The sequence below is a fragment of the Puma concolor genome, chromosome C1 (genome assembly GCF_028749965.1).
Source record: "Puma concolor isolate L17-30 chromosome C1, mPumCon1.1.hap2, whole genome shotgun sequence".
Classification (NCBI taxonomy): Eukaryota; Metazoa; Chordata; class Mammalia; order Carnivora; family Felidae; genus Puma; species Puma concolor.
This window is the reverse complement of record NC_141674.1, coordinates 58,173,440-58,194,427: the sequence shown is the minus strand read 5'-3', so window position 1 is coordinate 58,194,427 and position 20,988 is coordinate 58,173,440. Positions and strand designations below refer to the sequence as shown.

Sequence of the window (20,988 nt, the reverse complement as noted above, 5' to 3'; positions counted from 1 at the left end):
AGACCAAGAATTTAAGAGAGAAAACCCCTCTCCAAGTTACAACAGTAATGGAGCTCAGTTCCATTGGGGACTGTAATGGAATCTACTGAGAATCCATTTTCCTATTATATCTACATTATCATATTTCCTAATCTTATTCATAAGACTATAATTAGAAAATTTTGAAAAATGTTTTGCTGAAAGTCATGTAGAACATTCAAAGCATTTCTCTCATTTTCCTGTCTGGTAACCCAGTCCAAACAGGAGAATGAGACTGATTTGATTGGACTTACTCTTGTACCAAGGTATGAAGCTTCCTTGTCATCTTGATTTTAAAAATTAAATCCCAAACCTTTTAATAAAATGCCTTATTCTCTTATATGGAATATTATTGAATTACTAAGTGAATGTGATTTTTGAAAATCACATTATTATTATTATTTTCTTCAAACCAATAAACAAATGAGAACTCGTACATCCATCTTGAAACTTACAGATCTGAACATTCTTAATGATTCCATCTTTGACAGTTTCATCGCAATCTCTGTTTCTCATTCTATCACTTGTCTGACTGAAATTTATTTTGTATGTTCTATTCTATAATCATTTTATCTACTGAGTAGTTATCTTCAGTCAATATTTATTTTTATCCTTTCCTATTGGAGGGCAATTGTGGTGGAAACAAAGATGAATTGCAGTTTTGCTTTTATGTTTTTGCGTATCCACCACTATAACAACTTTGTCACAAGAAGAGCACCTATCTTTTCTTTTTTTGCCTTGCTCTGAACATGACGAAATAGCCATTTGGTTGTCTTTACCATAATGTACAAACTTTATCGTTTTTGATATTAGCTAATTGGCAATATTCTTTCAGCATTTTCATGGTGTCGACAAGACACACATTGTCCAGTTAATTTACTGGAGACATAAATATGTACACAAAAATATATACATATGCATACATACATATATACTTATAAACATATTTTAAGTAATAAATTTTGTAGCTTTTTATTATAACTTTTTCATGTTTTCATAATATTATGATTTCTGAATATAGGAGGGTTTTAGTATATAAATTTGGGTGTACAAATTTTATGTAATTTAAACATATAATAAATATATGATCTGAAATTAATCAAATGCAAAAATTTAGAAATATAAGTTTGAAAATAATTTAGCTTCTGCCATTTTCTCAATAAAACATGGATATCTGCATTCTATAAACCTCATAAGACAGAAAATATTTTTTAAATCATTAACAAGATATAATAATAATTTACTTTTAGTAAATAGCTAATATGTGATTGTGAAATGTTGCAGAAATACCTGTTGTCACTCAAATTTAAGACTCTTAGTTTCTGCATCTGTCCAATCTCTTCAGGAAGAAATTCCAGTTTATTAGAACGTAGAGACATAACTGTTACATTCTTACAGCTTCCAATCTATGGGTAACAAAAGAAAATAAAGAAATACACTGTAAACCATTTTATATTAATTTTTAATGTTAAAATAATCAATTTACAGATTTCCTTGTCACTTTTAAGACTCCCTTAATATGTCTATTGTTTTATTTTTTATAATCCCACTTTAAAATATGTGTATATATAATATATATTCCTCTAGGTATTAAGGCAACATATATCTCATATTCTTTTGCACATTAGGAAGGAAGAATTTTCTTTATAATTTTGTTATTTAGAATGCTCATTAACTTCATTGTTTTAATAAGTTACATTGTTTTTATTGTCCATCCAAGTGAGTGCTAACACATCTATGTTTCTCATAGATCATACATACTCAAAAGATGTTGACATTGCCTTGACAAAGTTAGTTTTATTTCATGTTGCAATGGTACTTGTTATTTCTATTCATAACTTTTGGTTTTAAAATAATGGCATATTGATTATTGTTCCTTCATTATGAAAATGTTTAGTATAAAATGTTAAATTGAAAATATACCCCACATTTTTTTCTTGACATTAATAAATAAAAATCCCACTTAGAAAGAAAAACCAACAGAACCTCCTGGTGAATTCTAAAATAAAAATAATATTATTATGCCACATGATACCTAGAAAAACTATTTACATTAAAAATCTTTCACGTCAGAAATGGAAATGTAATGATCCCAGAATGCTATTTATCATTATTCTTAAGAGCAAAATATTTAAATTATCTAAAACTGCATTCCTTAGCATTGAGTAACTTACAATATTTTATTACTTTTCTTTGCAAGTAGTGTTCGAGTCAAATGCATTTTCTGAGTCAAATATAAGCACTTATCACATATTACTTAAAGGATAATAATCAATAAATACTTATACAGATAACTCCTATATACATTGACAGCTCAACTCATGAATCTACATTGCTACTGCACCAGTTAAGACTTAATCCCAAAACATATTCATTAAAAGTTAGTTAACAAAAACAAGTTTATTTCTCACTTCTCTGGGTAATTCTGGAAGGAAATTCTCATCGACTGCTAACGTTCGAAGACTATGAAGGTAGCCGATAGTAGAAGGTAGAGACTCCAATTCATTACAGCTACAGTCAAATTCTTCTAATAAAGATAAACTGAAAAGTTAAATACATTAGTTAGACATTTTAAAGGTAAAATGGCAAAAGAGCCTTTAAAAGGCCACATATCCAAGTTCACTGAACAAAAAAAAGTTATTCATTTATGACTACAATGGTATCATATAAATTGTTTTATCAGTTCAGCCAAATGGTTCAACCAATGCTATTTAATAAGTGGCTCAACTTATGGGGCACCTGGGTGGTTTGGTTGGTTAAGCATCCTACTCTTGGTTTGGGTCAAGTCATGATCTCATGTTTCATGAGTTTGAGCCTCGCATTGGGCTCTGTGCTGACCATGCAGAGACTGCTTGGGATTCTCTCTCTCTCTCTGTCTCTCTCTGTCTGCCTCTCTGCCCCTCCCCCACTTATGCTCTCTGATTCTCTCAAAAATGGATAAACTCTAAAAAAATTAAAAAAAAAATGACACAAGGTTTTGTTTGTTTGTTTTATACAACTTAAGTGTCATTTATAGCTTGATATTCATAATGTATATCCTTGGAGTGGATGCATATAAGTGGCATGGGATAGGTAGAAGGGTGTGAAGGGCAGGTCCACAAAGGAATAGTAAGGGGGGCAAAACATTAACAACAAATCACTGATTAAATTTTAGGTTTACTAAGCACTTTAAAGATAAAAATAATCTTTACCTTATAACAACTCTATAAGATAGCTATTATTTTTAAACCCATTTTACAGATAAGGAAATTGAGGCTGAAAGAGGCTAAGTAATTTGCCCAGGGCCACACAAAGTAGGAAATCTGGGAGCTTAAATGCACACAGTATGCCTCTGCTGTATTTTCTTGCCTCTTAGCCAGTGCATCTGTAGCCAAGTAGCCAAGAGTACAGAGAGGGCTCATTTCAGCCTGCAGATATGTTCAGTTTGGTTTACATAATATTTTGAAATGTGGTAAACTCTACATAATGATCGAGATTCTTGGTACCTCTTGAAAGAGGAAGATCTGGCAATACTGGGTTGATATTTCTCCATGACAGGCAATAGAAACAGAGTAATGGCTGCTGCCTTCACATGAACACAGTTCTTTAGTTTATCACAATCCCTACTACCCCATATATAGCCAGTTTTGACCCAGATCTACAGAAAGAAATTCTATAAATGCACATTCAAGTTATCACCAGGGAACAAGAAATTTCAATATCTGGTTTGAGATAGCTGGGAAAGAAAGATGGCCTGTCACTAAGGAAGCACTATCTGTATTTAAGTTGTCACTGATGTTGTTGTTAATATTATTACACTGTTATTACCATTCATAACATCATTATTACTGTGATAGGAAGGAACCCCCAAGAGCAAGGATCTTGCTGTTATAAAGCGAAGGATGAATTAGAGTTAGTTGGATTTAAAGTTGTATAATCAGCTTCCATCAGCTGACTTGAATGCAATTTACCCCCATCATTTAGTTAATGAGTAAACACAGAAATTAAACATTATAGGTTTTAAGTCAGTCAGAATGGATTTGTGCCCAAGCTCTGTCACTTACTAGATGTGTTATCTTGGGTACCAAACAATAAAACAAAGACCACAGCTCAAACACCAAAGCTGATTTTATTTACCTGCCAGGCAAAGGAACATACCAGGGAAGAAATTCACAGAGTAGTGCTCTGATGGGGAAAAGTCAGTGCCCAAAGGGGGTGGGTAACAGTGGGATGTGCTCATTAAAGATCAAAATTTGCATTATGGAGAGGGTGGAATGAGTTCACAAGCCTGTGTACTGTTACATAAATCAAGTCCTGTTAACCACGGGTCAGGAAAGAATAATTTGGTAGGTTAAGTCTGACCCCGAACCGAGGTAACTCATGATTCATAGTCCTTAACAGTTTCAGCTACTTAGAACCACATGTAGTGAAACACAGCATTCAGCTTTGAATAATATCTCATAAGCAAGTGCTGCTTAAGTGAACAATTTTCCTTTTTCTCTGAGCCTTAGTTTCTTCACATTTGCAAAGAGAATACTAGCAATTCCTGCCTCATGCAGTTGCTCTGAGTATTTTATGAAATGTTGTAAGTAAAGGATTTAGCACCTTTGCTAAATCCTGCCATAAAAATACATGCTCAGGAAATGTTTTCTCTTTGTATTAGTGAACCCTGATGAATTCGTTTCTAAAACCTTTGAGGCCGCACATGCAGGGGTGGTTATGTTGCTGGGTACCAGGTGTGTATGGCTCTGTGTGTGTGTGTGTGTGTGTGTGTATGTGTGTGTGTGTTGGTGGGGGCAGGAATCAATGTATGTGGGAAACCCTGTAACAGTTTTTTTCTTTAAAAAAAAGTCTAGCATAGTGCCTTACATAGTGTACTTAGTGTACTTAAGTACATAGTGTACTTAATATATTTGATAGAATTGAATAAACCATGTATGGATGATTTAGGGTTATGTACTCAGCAAGTGACCGGTCACAAAAGTGCCAGAAGCTTTCAAAAATAAAAATTTCAGATGTACCTTCAGAGAAGAAGTCAAAGACTTAAACAGTTCAAAATATAATTAACGTTTTTCGTTTTTCTTTTCTTTTATAAAAACATGTTTTGAGGGGCGCCTGGGTGGCTCAGTCGGTTAAGCGTCTGACTTCGGCTCAGGTCATGATCTTGGGGTGTGTGAGTTCAAGCCCGGGTAGGCTCTGTGCTAACAGCTCGGAGCCTGGAGCCTGCTTCCGATTCTGTGTCTCCCTCTATCTCTATCCCTCCCCCACTTGCGCTCTGTCTCTCTCTCAGAAATAAATAGACATTAAAAAAAATTAAAAAAAACACAAAAACCCCCATGTTTTGAGTTTAGTCTTGAGTCACAGTAAGGCAGCCTTTTGTGCGGTTCTGATATGAACAAATTTCAATCATCATGGTTTCATTAAATAACATTGTACCCCCACAACATGGCTCAAACATCAGTATACTCACTAACTGTGAGAAACTGCATAAAGTATAAACTTCGCTCTTAACTCTTGGGTCCACAAATCACAATGTAAATAACAGATGGGCATCAAGACTAGTCACATTACTTCCTTCAAAGTCTGTCAGTGATTTGTCTCTGAACATCCGTCATTCAGTTCACACACAAACAGTACATCATGTAGTTGCATTGCCTTCTTGTCAATCAGCGGTAGATAGATACTATAGGTATAATAATTCAATATTTATAGCACTGTTACCGTTGAAAAATCTCTTGGTCTCCCTAATGCTCTTGGTGAGTTAAATGAAAATGTGAAAACTTACTTTTGATCACCAAGAGCAAATTCACTAATCCAGCCAATGGACCAAGGAGTTATTTCAACTTTGAAAGCCTATTATCTTACACAGACTTTGCAATAAGCCATCAATGCTACAACTGGAGATCATGAAATTTATTTAGCTGAGTTTTGGAAGAAATATGACGTAAAGCATACAAATGAAAGTATTTAAGCATCATGGCAGGAAGTAACAGCAAGTAGTACACGTGCATTACAGCAGGAACTTTTAACACAATGTGCGAACAACCTTGGAGGACTTGAATCAAACATAACTGGAGTTGTAGAAGAAAGAGGGTCACCTGGGTGGCTCAGTCTGTCAAGCATCCAACTCTTGATTTGGGCTCAGGTCATGATTTCACAGGTTTGTGAGTGTGAGCCCCACTTCGGGCTCTGTGCTGGCAGTGCGGAGCCTACTTGGGAGTCTTTCTCTCTCACTCTCTGCCCCTCCCATGCTCTGGCTTTTTCTCTCTCTCTTTTTTTCTCTCAAAATAAATAAATAAACTTAAAAAAACAATAAGAAATGGCGGACTGTGCAGATAATGCCTGTCACTATTCAAGGTACTGTAAATATGCTGCCAGAGGAACTTGGTAAACTCATTGACATAAAAGGAAAGCGGTTGTAATGAAAAGGATGAAGACATCCTAGAGGAAGCCATGCTGGTAATAAACTTCACAGTAAAGGAACTCTCAGAGAAGTTTCATGACACAAAAGCACAAAGGACAGAAGTTTGGAAGACAATTCAAGCTTAAAACGTCACTTCACTGATGCATAGAAAAGCCATTCACTGTGAGCTATAATTTACATGATGAAAAGGCAAGTGATGTTCAAACTAATCTTGATAACTTTTTTTTACAAAAATTATCAGTTTAATTCTTGATGTTCCTACTGTTTACAAAGACAGCAAACAAGATAAATATTACTTTTACTATTTTTCCATTTCCCTATACAATTATAACCAACCGTAACAGTATTTAATGTTCTGAAAAAGGTTTTAAAGACCTCAGGCAGTACTATCATGGTTTTCCCTCATTGATTATTAAGACCGTTGCATGGTTTCAGCTTCCATGGCCATTTCCACAATCCTCCGCTACTGTGCAAGGTGAGAACTTCCTGCATTAAAAAGACAACATTTGACTGCACTAAGGGCTGTACTGAATTAATAATTTATAGTCGAAGTATTTTACATCTCTGGGTTAGAGAGAAAGCTAGTGGTGCAAAACACACACTCTTCAATGATCTCTGACATTTAAAAGATTTAAACTCATAACATTCCAGCTGACTTTGCTGATGGTTATCTTGTTATAAATCACTTAAGGTATTCTAATATAGGATCCTCTCTGAAAAGAGTTATATCACATTTACTCAGATTATCACTGACTTTCAAAAGATAGATCAAAATAAGTGAAATAGGTCACTAGAAAAAGACAAATAATGTCTTATCTCACTTATATGTGGAACCTAAAACAAAACAAAACTGAGCCCATAGATTCGGAGAACAGATTGGTGCTGGCCAGAAATGATGGGAGAAATGAATGAGTGTGGTCAAAAGGTACAAACTTCCAAAATACTTCATGGGGATATAATGTATAGCCTGGTGACTATAGGTAACAGCACGGTATTGCAGATAGATCTTAAAAGTTCTCATCACAAGAAAAAAATTGTAACTATGTTTGGTGATGACTATTAACTAGACTTTGTGGTGGCCATTTCACAATATATACAAATATTGAATCATTATGTTGTACACCTGAAACTAATGTAATGTTATATCAGTTATATCTTAGTAAAAAACACATTCGGTATACTTTTTGCAAGAGAAAGACCAAAAGTTCCCTTTTTTTTAGAATTGTTATCTATAGACTATAATTGTACACACTGAAAGGAAAAATCAACAGCAAGGAAAGTGTAAAGTAGTGCTTCCCAAACTTCAGTGTGCCTATGAATCACCAGCCAAACTTATTAAAATGCAGATTCAGATTCAGTGGTTGGGATGAGCCCGGATTCTGCATTTGTAACAAGCTCATAGGTGATGTCAATGCCCCTAGTCCTAGGGCCACACAATGGGTTTGTTGTAAAGCTTTAAATAAATAAAGCTCTTACAAATATTTCCAGAGTTACACTTACACACACACACACACACACACACACACACACACACACACACACACACAAACAGGCATGCTCATAAAAGATAAAATCTCCATAACTATTACAAGAGTTGTGTTCTGCAAAGCTTTGCCTTAGTTCACACATGACTACTACTGCTGAAGTATGCTACTGAAGGTAGTAATGCTTGAAATTAAACAATAATGGTATTGACTTCATTTTCTAAAATTACCCTCTCTGTTTTTCTCTAGTTTGGTTTTCATGAACTAGTTTTGGCTGGGAAGTTATTACTGTAACATTAACCTTCAAGTACCTAGCTAAATGATAAGACTGTGAATATATTATGTAGATAATCTATAATTTCGCTTTAACATCATTCAGGACCACTAGAAACCATTAGATACTATTAAATCTTCTATTAATGTAGATGGTAAAAAACATAAAAATAAATAGGTTTGGGCTTCACTTTCCTTGTTCAGTTTTCACTCATTAGAAATAATGTAATTCAGTAGAAAATATTCAGACAGGCATGGGTTCTAATTCTAGTGTGGCCACTTAATAGCTGAGTAATTTTGTCTACTATTACTTCCTGTTTTCTCATCTATAAAATTGGTTGATAATGCTTACTATATAGAGTTTCAAAGAGGATTAAATTTATGCTAAGCCCCTGGTATAGATATGGCACTCCATTAAAATGGCCAAGATGGAGAGCACCCTAAAAAAATCTTGAACAATGTTTCTGAAATACGTAAAAGTTATCCTGTGGTAATTCAGTTTTTAAAATGAGTTTTTTCATATAAACAAAACCTTCTAGTAGACAAAATATAAAACTACCTGAAATTGATTAGTAAGGCATGGGAGCTAGACAAATTTAAGGTGATATGAAAGAAATTAAATTTAATTTAATTTAATTGTATTTGCGAAGATTTAGTAGAAATGGATATATAGGCATAACATGGAGATATTGTGGGTTTGGTTCCAGACTGTCAAAATAAAGTGAATGTCGCAATAAAGTGAGTCAAATGAATATTTTGGTTTTCCTATTATATATTGGTGCATGTAAAAGTTATGTTTACATTATACTATAGTCTATTAAGTGTATAATAGCATTAGGTATAAAAAATATACATACCATAATTAAAAATGTTTTTTGCTAAAAAACGCTAACCATCTGAGCTTTCAGAGAGTTGTAATCCTTTTGCTGGTGGAGGCTCCTGCGTTGATGTTGATGGCAGCTAACTGATCAGGATGGTGATTGCTGAAGGTTTTCATAAAATTTCTTAAAGTAAGACAGCAGTGAAGTCTGCCATATCAATCGACTCTTCCTTTCATGAACAATGCTCTGTGATGTGATGTTGTTTGATACCATTTTGCATATAGTAGAACTTCTTTCAAAACAGGAGTCAATCTTCTCAAACCCTGCTGCTGCTTTATCAACTAAGTTTATGTAATATCCTAAGTCCTGTGTTGTCATTTCAACAATCTTCACAGCATCTTCACCAGGAGTAGATTCCATCTCAGGAAACCACCATCTTTGCTCATCCATAAGAAGAAACTCCTCATCCATTAATGTTTCATCATGAGATTGTAGAAATTCAGTCACATCTTCAGGCCCCACTTCTAATTCCAGTTCTCCTGTTGTTTCCACCCCATCTGCAGGTATGTCCTGCACTGAAGTCTTGAACCCCTCAAAGTCATCCATGAGGGTTGGAATCAACTTCTTCCAATTTCCCTTTAATCTTAATATTTTGACCTCTTCCCATGAATTATGAATGTTCTTCATGACATCTAGGAGAATGAATCCTTTCTAGGAGGCTTTCAATTTACTTTTCCCAGATCCATTTAAGGCATCACTATCTATGCAGTTATAGCCTTACAAATTATATCTTTTTTAAAAGTTTATTTATTTATTTTAAGAGAGAGAGAGAGAGAGAGCCAGCAGGGGAGTGGGAGAGAGAGAGGGAGAGAGAGAAAGAATCCCAAGCAGGCTCACGGAGAGCCTGATGTGGGGCTCGAGTCCACGAACCATGAGATCATGACCTGAGTGGAAGTCAAAAGTCAGACTTTTAACTGACTGAGCCACCCAGGTGCCCAATTCAAATTATATTTCTTAAATGATAAGACTTGGAAGTGAAAATGACTTGGAACCATGGACTGCAGAATGGATGTTGTGTACAACATCAGTCTCATTCTACATCTCTATCAGAGCTCCTGAATGATAGGTGCATTTTCAATGAACAGTAATATTTTGAAAGGAATCTTTTTTTCTGAACAGTAGGTCTCAACAGTGGGCTTAAAATATTCAGTAAATCATTTTGTAAATAGATGTCCTGTCATCCAGGTTTGTTGTTCCATTTATAGAGCACAGGCAGAGGAGATTTAGTGAAACTCTTAAGGGCCCTAAGATTTTTGGAATGGTAAATGAGCATTGGCATCTCGCTTAAAATCACCAGCTGCATTAGCCTCTTGAAAGGCATTGGCCTTTCAAAACAGCCTGTGTTTTGAAACTCCAAAGCCATACATTAACTTTTTCTCTCTAGCTATTAAAGTCCTAGATGATATCTTCTTCCAATAGGTGGCTGTTTCATCTACATTGAAAATCTATTGTTTAGTGTTGCTACTTTCAGGAATTATTATGGTTAGATCTTCTGGATAATGTGCTGCAGCCTGTACCTCAGCACTTGCTGCTTCACTCGGCACTTTTATCTTATGGAAACAGCTTCTTTCCTTAAGCTTCCTATACCAACCTCTGCTAGCTTCAGACTTTTCTTCTGCAGCCTCCTCACCTCTCTCAGCCTTCAAAGAATTGGAAGAGATTCTTGCTCTGGATTAGGCATTGTTGGGGCAGGGAATATTGGGGCTGGTTTGATCATCTGTCCAGACCATAAAACTTTCTCCATATCAGCAACAAGACCGTCTTGTTTTTCTTATTATTTGTGTGTTCACTGGAATAGCAGTCTTAATTTCCTTGAAGAACTTTTCCTGTGCATTCACAGCTTGGCTGTTTGGCACCAGAGGCCTAGATTTAGGCTTATCTTGGATTTTGACATGGCTTCCTCACTAAGCTAAATCATTTCTAGCTTTTGATTTAAAGTGTGAGTTATGCAACTTTCTTTCACTTGAACACTTAGAGGCTGCTGTAAGGTTAGTAATTGGTCTATTTTCAATATTATTCTTTCTCAGCAAATAGACAAGGCTGAGGAGAGGGAGGTTGATGGGGGAATGCCTGGTTGATAGACAATTTAGAACACAAATGATATTTACCAATGAAGTTCACCATCTTGCATGAGTGCAGTTCATGGTGCCCCCAAACAATTACAATAGTAACATCAAAGATCACTGATCACAGATCAATCACCAAAACAAATATAATAATAATGAAAAAGTTTGAATTACGGTGATAATTGCCAAAATGTGACACAGAGACATGACATGAGTAAATGATGTTGGAAAAATGGCACTGATAGTGTTACTTAATGCAAACCTTCATTTTGTAAAAAATGCAGTATCTGCGAAGTGCAATAAAATGAGGTATATCTGTAATAACTAAAGGGAGAGATATAAAACTTGTTTGGAGAACATTTAGAATGGGCACATAGTGAATGCTAAGTAACTTTTGCCATTATCCTTATTTTCATATGTTGTAAAATAAATTTCATTTAATTTAGGCCAAGAATCAAGTTTTAGACTCTACCCTTAATTTTCTCATTAATATTTGGTAAGTCACTTGTGCTACTTCTAAATAATGCAAGAAATTAACAGAAATTAAACTAATTCTTTTCTATGGTGTTTATTAAATGAAACTCACCCAGTTTTTATACTAAATCCTACAGTCTAAGATGAAATCAGTCAAACTGTGGTGGAAACAGCATTTGTTAGGAGTAGTCAATCATTTAGCGATTTTACCCGTGAAACATCTATGTTAACTGATTTTGAACAGTTACCATCATTATCAAGATAATATACTTTTCATTTGACCCAATTTTCCCATTTTTCCAAAGTAATCACTGATCTTTCCCTTCCTTTGAACCCTTTAGGAAGTTAATTAAGTTGACTGAAAAGAAAATCTATAATTTTTTTTTATTATAGGAGAAAAGTACCACCCAAATGTAAAATTCTATTTAAAAGTATTGTTTTAAGTGAACGTATCTATAACCCATGAGTAGAAAATAGCTTTGCCATTGAAGAAGACCACTAAAAAAAGATTCTATATGTGTTGCTTGGGTGGCTGAGTTGGTTAAGTGTCTGACTCGATTTTGGCTCAGGTCATGATTTCGTGGTTCATGGGATTGGGCCCCTGTCGGGCTCAATTCTGACAGCACAGAGCCTGCTTAGGATTTCTCTCTTTCTCTACCCTTCCTCTGCTTGCATGTACACTCTCTTTCTCTCAATATAATACATAAATAAACTAAAAAAAAGATTCTATATGCTTCAAGATAGGATACTGAAAGATTTTTTAACCAACAAAAAAGTAGAAACATTTCATTTATGCTGCATTTAGAATTTGGCGACAGCCCATAAATGGTCACAATCCTAAAATATTGGGACAGGGAGTGAAGGAGAAACTAGGCAGTAGAGGACAATGGCTCTTAAATGGAAATCATTGCTGGTTTTGTCCCTTAACTGGAATCTTATACAATCATAAATGAAATTCCATTTGATCATTTCTCTGTACTTTTCTCAATAACTTTTATTTTTTCTGTAAGGATAACTTGACCACTTCAGGAAATAGATTATAATCTTTTTCTTTTGTGTCTTAAATTTCTCTCTCTAGCTCCTTAGACTTTTCAACCAAATACTATGATTCTAAAAGCTTATCTCTGAGGACTCTGCTAAAAAGCATAGAATAATTTCAAACACTGCTTTTCTTTTCTTTTCTTTTCTTTTCTTTTCTTTTCTTTTCTTTCCTTTCCTTTCCTTTCCTTTCCTTTCCTTTCCTTTCCTTTCCTTTCCTTTTCTTTTCTTTTCTTTTCTTTTCTTTTCTTTTCTTTTCTTTTTTAATGTTTTTCTTTATTTTTTGAGAGAGAGAGAAACAGAGTGCGAATAGGGCGGGGCATAAAGAGAGGGAGACACAGAATCGGAAGCAGGCTCCAGGCTCTGAGCTGTCAGCATAGAGGCCATGCAGAGCTCAAACCCATGAACGGCAAGACCATGACCTGAGTGGAAGTTGGATGCTTAACCGACTGAGCCACCCAGGCACCCCTAAAACACTGCTTTTCTTGAGAGTATATTTTATAAGTTCAAATATGTATGTCATGGACTGAATGTTTTTGTCCCACTTCCCAATTCATATTTTAAAGTCTTAACCTCCAGTGTGATAGTGTTTAGATGTGAGCCTTTGGGAAGTAAATCAGAGTTAGATGATGTCTTTGAGGATGGGGCCCTCATAATGGGATCGGTACCCTTATAAGAAGAGTTGCTAGAGAACCAGCCTCTCTCCCTCTTTCTCTGTTTTTCTTTTTGTGCATCACAAAGAAAAGGTTGTGTGAGCACACTGAAAGACGGTAGCTGCTTGTAAGCCAAAAGAGGAGACCTCAAAATGAAACCTATCTTGCCAACACTTTGATTCTGGACTTCCCAGCCTCCAGAACTGTGATACATAAATTTATGTTGTTTAAGCCACCTAGTCTGTGATATTTTATTATGGTAGCCTGAGAAGACTAAGACAATATATTATTATATTTGCAAATCAGTATAAAACATTTTTCTAAGAACTTGATGTTATCATGTTATTAATCATCACACAAAAGAACATAAACAGCAGTAAATAAATGTCTTTTTGATTATTACTATTAAAGCCTATTATAATTTATTGAAGGCTATCTAACAACAACCTCTGAGATGTCTCACAACAACCTCTGAGATGAATTATTATTTCCATTTCTCAGATGAAACAATTGCAGTTCTGAGATGTGAAGTGACATGTCCAAGGTCAATTAGTTTAATCAGTGGAGAAGCCAGGATTGGAATCTGTCTAGTTCCAAGGCTTGCAAACATGCCCCTCTGCCATACTGCTTAGGTACAATGAAGGAGATTAAATATTCTCAAAACATGATCTCAGACCTTAAGGAGCCTATATTCCAGTTGGTAGGACGTGGCAAAATAATGGAAAAGTTTAAATCATGATACAAAAGATAAATAAAGAACTTATATAACAAATGAAAAAATATCACAAGTTAAGAGTGTTCTCTACCTTATATATATAGTTCCCAAAACTTATCTGTCCATGAAACTTATCTTTGTGTCATACTTATTAAAATTCCCAATAATAACTGTTTTGAGTAATATAATTCAGAAAATGCTGGTCTACTTTGTAGGTGTACTAGAGCTTTTGATTTAGAAGAGGAAGCTGTAGCAGTCTGGGTGGGCAGAAGAAATAAGAATTAAGCTGTAAAAACAGTAAAAGTATTTCTTGAATCCAAAACCCGGAAATGCAAATTAAATAAGTCAGTAATTTTTTACTTTATCAAACTATTTTTTGAAAACATTTATTGCATATGTGCACTTTCTATTTATTAATACATTTAATCCTCACAACATTCTTATGAGGTAGGCATTATTATTATGATTTCTATTTATAAGGAGGAATCTAAGGCTTTGTTGCCCAATAACGAATCAAAGAGCCTGGTTTTGAACCCAGAAGGTCTGGCTCCAGAACCAAAGCTATCAACACTATGGTAAACTTCCTCTCTAAGGCAGCTTCATTTTAAACTGGCACTTCAGGTAATTCTGATGCAGGCACAACAGATTCAGGTTTGAGAAGATAGCTGATAACTGTAAGCTGAATCTAGATAGTTGTTCTCAAACTTTAGCATATCATAATCCCCTAAAGGTCTTGTTTACACAGAGATTGAGGGCGCAACACCTAAAGTTTCTCATTCAGTAGACCTGGGTTTGTCTCAGAATGTGCATTTCTAACAAATTCCCGGTTGAAGCTGATGCTGCTGATCAGACAACCACATGTTGAAAACCACCAGTTTAGACCATGTAAAAACTTGAATATTTATGTAAATGGATTTCAGTTTCATCCAGTGAAGTGTGCATGTGTGTGTGTGTGTGTGTGTGTGTTTTGTCTTTAATTAAAAAAAAATTTTTTAACATTTATTTATTTTTGAGACAGAGAGAGAGCAAGAGTGGGGGAGGGGCAGAGAGAGAGAGACACAGAATCTTAAACAGGCTCCAGGCTCTGAGCTGTCAGCACAGAGCCCGATGTGGGGAACAAATTCACAGACCATGAGATCATGACCTGAACTGAAGTCAGATGCTCAACTGACTGAGCTACCCAGGTGCCCCTGTCTTTAATTTTTTGACTAGAATAACATTACATAATGGAAAAGTCAAGAACTACAGAGTATTTGATAAAATCAAGTCTCCTTATTTTTCTCTATTCACCAGCTCCCGCATTCTCCTCCCCAAACTGGTGTACATTTCTAGTTTCTTATGTATCCGTCTATGAAACAGGAAAACAGAAGTAAGAATGTTTTTAGTGTTCAGGTACCTAGAATAAAGCTCACTTATTTTCTTGTGATAACAGTATAGTAAATAGACTACTGGAATTTACTATCTGGGGTATTGATATCATATAAGCTAAACATCGGGATCAAAGAACTAGAGAATTTTAGATGCAGGTAGAAATTATAAGTGAGGAAACTAAGCCACAGAAAGGTTAAATAACTTGTCCAAGTTCACACAGTAAGTGGCATAGCCAATATTCACATCCATGATGTTTGACTCCACAGGCAGTGCTCCTTGCACTATCCCTTAGGAATCTGAGGCCCATCAAGAAGAAAGGTCTTACTCAGCTTTGCTAAGTTACATAGATTGTCTGGTTTCTAGTCCAGAAATATTTGTTTGACCATACACTGTGAGGGAATGACATTTTAAAATTTCCATTCACATTTTTGAGTTTTTATTGCTTTTTTTTAATTGTTAAAAATGTTTATTGATTTTTGAGAGAGAGAGAGAGAGCACACACAAATGGGGGAAGGGCAGAGAGAGAAGAAGACACAGAATCTGAAGCAGGCTCCAGCCTCTGAGCTGTCAGCACAGAGCCTGACACGGAGCTCAAACCTACAAACTGTGAGATCATGACCTGAGCCAAAGTTGGAAGCTCAGCCAACTGAACCACCAAGGCACCCCAACTTTTTATGACTTCTGACCAAGACAATGGAGCTAAGAAAGAGAGGGCTTAGTATGCAGTTTTTCTTACTATGGAAAATCCTTTGCCTCTACAGCAGTGTGACCCATTAAATTACCAAATACTATGAAATGTAGGATACAATTATCATATATAGTATTAAGAGGCATCATAGGTCAATTGACAGCTTAGCTATGAAATCTATTGACTTCTCTCAGCCTCAGTCTCTAATTGTTGATGGGAAGATAATAATATACATAGAATGGTGTTAATGGGGACTTTAACTACATAAGAATTGGGGTAAAGCACAAAACATGGTATCTGGTGCCATGTGAGTAAAAAAAAAGTTATTTATTATTATTTTCATTGTATATTTGACTCTTCGAGTGGCTGGAACTCCTAGGTACAATTTAATGTTGGACAACAAAAATAATCAATTTTACAAGTCATTTCACTCAAAAGTCATGGAATCTTTTTCAACTGTGAAAAATGTTGAAAAATTAATTCTTCCAGCACTTTTTACTAGTTGGACTATTAAAAATGACCAAAGAGGAGCACTTAGGTGGCTCAGTTGGCTGAGTGTCCAACTCTCGATTTCAGTTCAGGTCGTGATCCCAGGGTCGTGGGACTGAGCCCCATGTCAGGTCCACCCGCACTGAGCATGGAGACTGCTTGAGATTCTCACTCTCTCTCCATGTGCCCTTCCCCCCACTAGCATGCTTTCTCCCTCTCTAAAATAAAAATAAAAATGAACAAAGATAAGTCTAACATATTGAAACATTCTAAGTGTAGAATGAGATTAACACTACAGCTGGTCATAACATTTCCAGGATTTTGGAGAGTTCTAGGTAGAATGTTTAATAATAAACTGCTGACTATTCTTTTCACAAAACACTTTTTGCATGTGATCTGGGATGCCATTAAATACCATCATAATCAAATTTCATCTCTAGCCTTTGCACTGAACCTCTGATGTATCAATTCTGAATTCCCTAAGAAAAATAAAACTATTATTATTATTGCTATTGTTATTATTTTTACTTCATACAGATTGCTTATTAAAGTATATTATAAAATTTTAGATATATATTTTTTGCCATACATGCAAATTCAAATTATATATATGCAAGTGCTACATTGAAGTGAGAATATAAGTTAGAAAATGGTCTTGTAATTTTACTATACAAACCATGATGTGATATAAAACAGATACCTTCAAACTTGTTGGTCTTTATAGTCTTAAAAATTATTGATAACCCTAAAAACTTGCGTTTATATTTTTTATATCTATTGGTATCTACTATATAATAAATTAAAACAAGAATTTTAAAAATAATTATTATGTAAAATAATAATAAACCTATAACATGTTAAGATAAATAACATATTTTTATTCAAAGTAATGATATTTTTCTAAACAAAAACATTTAGTGAAAAAGGTAACATTGTTTTTATTTTTGCAAATCTCTTCAATGTTGGGTTTAATAGATGATATTAGATTCTCCTATCTGCTTATGTATTCAATTTGTTGTGATATATTGTTTTGACTGAATTGTGCATAAAAATATCCAGCCTCACACACATGCGTAGTTGGAAAAGGGAGGAGTGTTTCAATAGTCTTTTTGGATAATTGTGATTATTCTTTGATACTACACCAAAACTCGCCAAGTGGCTGTTTTTTAGGGGATAACTGCAATGTAGAATCTGAAACTATATCAATGAACTTTTCTTATTCTTCATACCAATACATTAAACTCAACTGGCTTATTCTGCATTTTGAATGGGTCTTTTACTCATGCCTGATCTTGTAACTCATGCGTTGGTTATTTGGAAAGCGTTGCTTCACTGAGTTGCACAGGTTTTCCAGATGTTGACACATTTCATAATACACTATCAACAAATTATGTTAATTTATATCATACTAGTCTTATCAGAAAAGCCTATAAGTATTGGGAAGCTGTCAAGCTCACAGTGGCAGATAGGAATTTTCCAAAATTCCAATTTTTGCTTGACAGCTCAAATTTTATTGTCAGTCACAAATTCTGTCAGTTGTTTTCCTTGAAGTGATGAGCTCACTTTGTTCATTTTTGACAAAATGTCTGGCAAAAACCCAAGTTTAAATAACCAGTTTGTCAGTCATTCTCCTTTTTGTTGAAGACTATGTCTTAGGTTCACAGCAAAAGTGAATAGAAGGTATAGAGATTTCCCACACACTTCCCAGTGGCTTCTTTTTGTTTGTTTGTTTTTTCACCTTTTTTTTTTCAGTCTATGTCTCTAATACTTTCCTTTTATTTTCCTTGAAACAATAATCAAATTAAGATAATGACACTTAAAATAACTAAAAAAAAATGAGCTTCTATGATAAAATTCTTAACCTTTATCCCTCTAAACCAGTAATCAACTTCTGAGTTAAATAGGCCCGTTTATCTTTGATGAATATTTTTTCATACCTTCAAAGGCAAATAATTATTAATTTTTAAAAATTAAAATGCTTAAAAGAAGACTAAGTATGGAAATAACCTAGCATCCATATTCATAGCTAATCTAGCATCCGAATTCACACCAAATTTACGCCAAAAGCTGCATACTAAAAAAGCAACTTTTCTTTGTGTATTTTTAGATTATCCACCCTTTTTAATTTGTCTTCACAGAGCTAGGGTAATTAATTTATATATTTATATAAAATTATGTGAACATGAGTGGTAAAATATCAAGCATGATCTTGGTAGGCGTAAATGGAGTTGAATTCAGTTTCTCCTGAGTATTGACCTAAAGAAGAAAATTAGTGCCTAAGAATATAATTATATAGGAAGAGTTGTTTTTTTTTTAAAGCATCAGGCTGATAAAGATGATTACTTTTGTGTACCCCAAAGGAAAGTTAATCTCTCTCTATATTGGAGACAATGTGAATAAATGCAGAGAGAAATATATTGCATGGTATTAACATTAAAATATTAAAAATAGATGAGATTTTTAAAAATAGCTGAAATTTTCACTACTTTCTAAAGTTTGGATATTGGTATTTGAATTTAGTCAAATTGTTCTACTCTTGGATTTTCCATATCCATTTTCCATATCCATTTTCCATATCAGTGGTTACTTGCCAACTTGGGGTGAGGAGGGGAGACAGAGAGAAAAGGGGACAAGAAACGTTTGGGATTGAAGAATATGTTTATCATCTTGATTGTGGTGATGGTTTCATGGCTTTCGATCTATTTCAAAACCTATCATATTGTAGATTTTAAATATGTGCAGTTTATTACATGTCAATTACACACATTAAATATTACTTAAAAAAAATTAATGTTTAGTTTTTTGAGAGAGAGAGATCAAACAGGGGAGGGGCAGAGAGAGAGGGAGAGACAGGCTGGAGCAGGCTCTAGGCTTTGAGTTGTCAGCACAGAGCCTGATGTAGGGCTTGAATTTACAAGCCATGAGTTCATGACCTGAACTGAAGTCAGATGCTTAACTGACTGAGCCACCCAGGTGCCCCAAATCTCACTTTAAAAAATGGCCACTCTTCCCTCACTCCCCAAATATACCCAAATCTGTTAAATTATGGATTTCTGTAATTCTTCATTCTGATGTGTGAGGCAAGATTCTTATACAATGAACTTACATAATTTTAGAATGAAGAGAGCCTATCAATTCCTCACTTCACACAAGTTATAAACAAAAGCATTTTCAGTGAAACATTGATAACAATACATATTTCTTAAAGAATCGTGAACCAAATGTTAATGGCAACATAAAATTAGGAAGAGATTGCTCTCAAATAAATGGAATATATTTTATCCTTAAAAGGCAATTATGAGGTCATCATCTTGAAGCTTTCAAAAATGCAAGCTAATAGAGAGTGTAATGCTAGATGAAATAAGTCAGAAAAAGACAAATACCATATGATTTCACTTGTGTGGAATTTAATAAGCAAGAAAAAAAAGCAAGCAAAGGAAAAAAGAGAGAGAGAGAGACAGAGAGACAGAGAAACTAAGAACCAGATTCTTAACTATAGAGAACACACTGATGGCAACCAGAGGGTAGAAGGGTGGGGAGATGGCTGAAATAGGTGATGGGGATTTAAAGAGCGCATTTGTGTGATGATTGCTGGGAGATGTATGGAATTGCTGAATCACTATATTGTACACCTGAAATAAATATAGCACTGTATGTCAACTATACTGGAATTGAAATAAAAACTGAATTAAAAAATTCAAGAATAACCACATTAAAATTTGTAATAAAAATTTAAGAGAAATGCAATATAATTTACTACAAACTATAAAAATTCAATTGAACAAGCTCTGCACTTCCATTTGATTATTTAGTATTTCATATTTATTTTTTCTTTCTTTATATTTTCTTTCAAATTTTTATTTAAAATCTAAGTGTTGAATCACTAAATTCTACTCCTGAGGTAGAATATTGTTCTAGATTTTAGTGATTCATCACTTACTTATAACACCCGGTGCTCAACACAAGTGCCTTCCTTAATACCCATCACCCATTAGTATTTAATATTTAATGCTAGCATTGAAATAATAAAATTGGCATATGCCATTTAAAAATGCATGTTAAACAGGTGTCTATCTCTTTAGCTTCTAAAAATACATTGAACTTCTATAAATATCAATTGGTAATATAACTTTATTATATTATTATAAGTAACCTTTACAGTACTATTATATGGCACTATTGCTATAAAACAATTACTAATATAATATATAAATCATTTATAGTGTAATGGTAATATAGACTACAGAGTTTATACAAATTGATTTGATTTTGTAAGACATATCCAAGTGAATTTAGAGGTTCTACTCAGTCAAAAACATCAAGCTAATAGTATCTGGGAAATTATAGGCAATAACATAATTGAAGATCTAGGTAATCCCTTTGCTTAAGAAAAAATCATAGTTATTTCTTGTGATATTATATAGTTAAATGTCAA

At 34.3% G+C, this 20,988-nt stretch overlaps 1 protein-coding gene across 9 annotated transcripts in view; it reads right to left on the bottom strand.

The window, feature by feature from the left end:
* Positions 1-20,988, bottom strand: part of LRRC7 (leucine rich repeat containing 7) — a 571,671-nt gene that overhangs the window by 118,867 nt on the left and 431,816 nt on the right. For all 9 annotated transcript variants that reach the window (XR_015254784.1, XM_086717266.1, XM_086717264.1 and 6 more), the window contains 2 exons: positions 2,430-2,559; positions 1,309-1,424 (listed from right to left, as the gene is read on the bottom strand). Coding sequence is in view for 8 of the 9 variants with exons in the window: in XM_086717266.1 (XP_086573392.1) it covers positions 1,309-1,424; positions 2,430-2,559 (246 nt within the window). In the remaining variant the exon portion in view is untranslated. The remainder of the gene's footprint in view (positions 1-1,308; positions 1,425-2,429; positions 2,560-20,988) is intronic.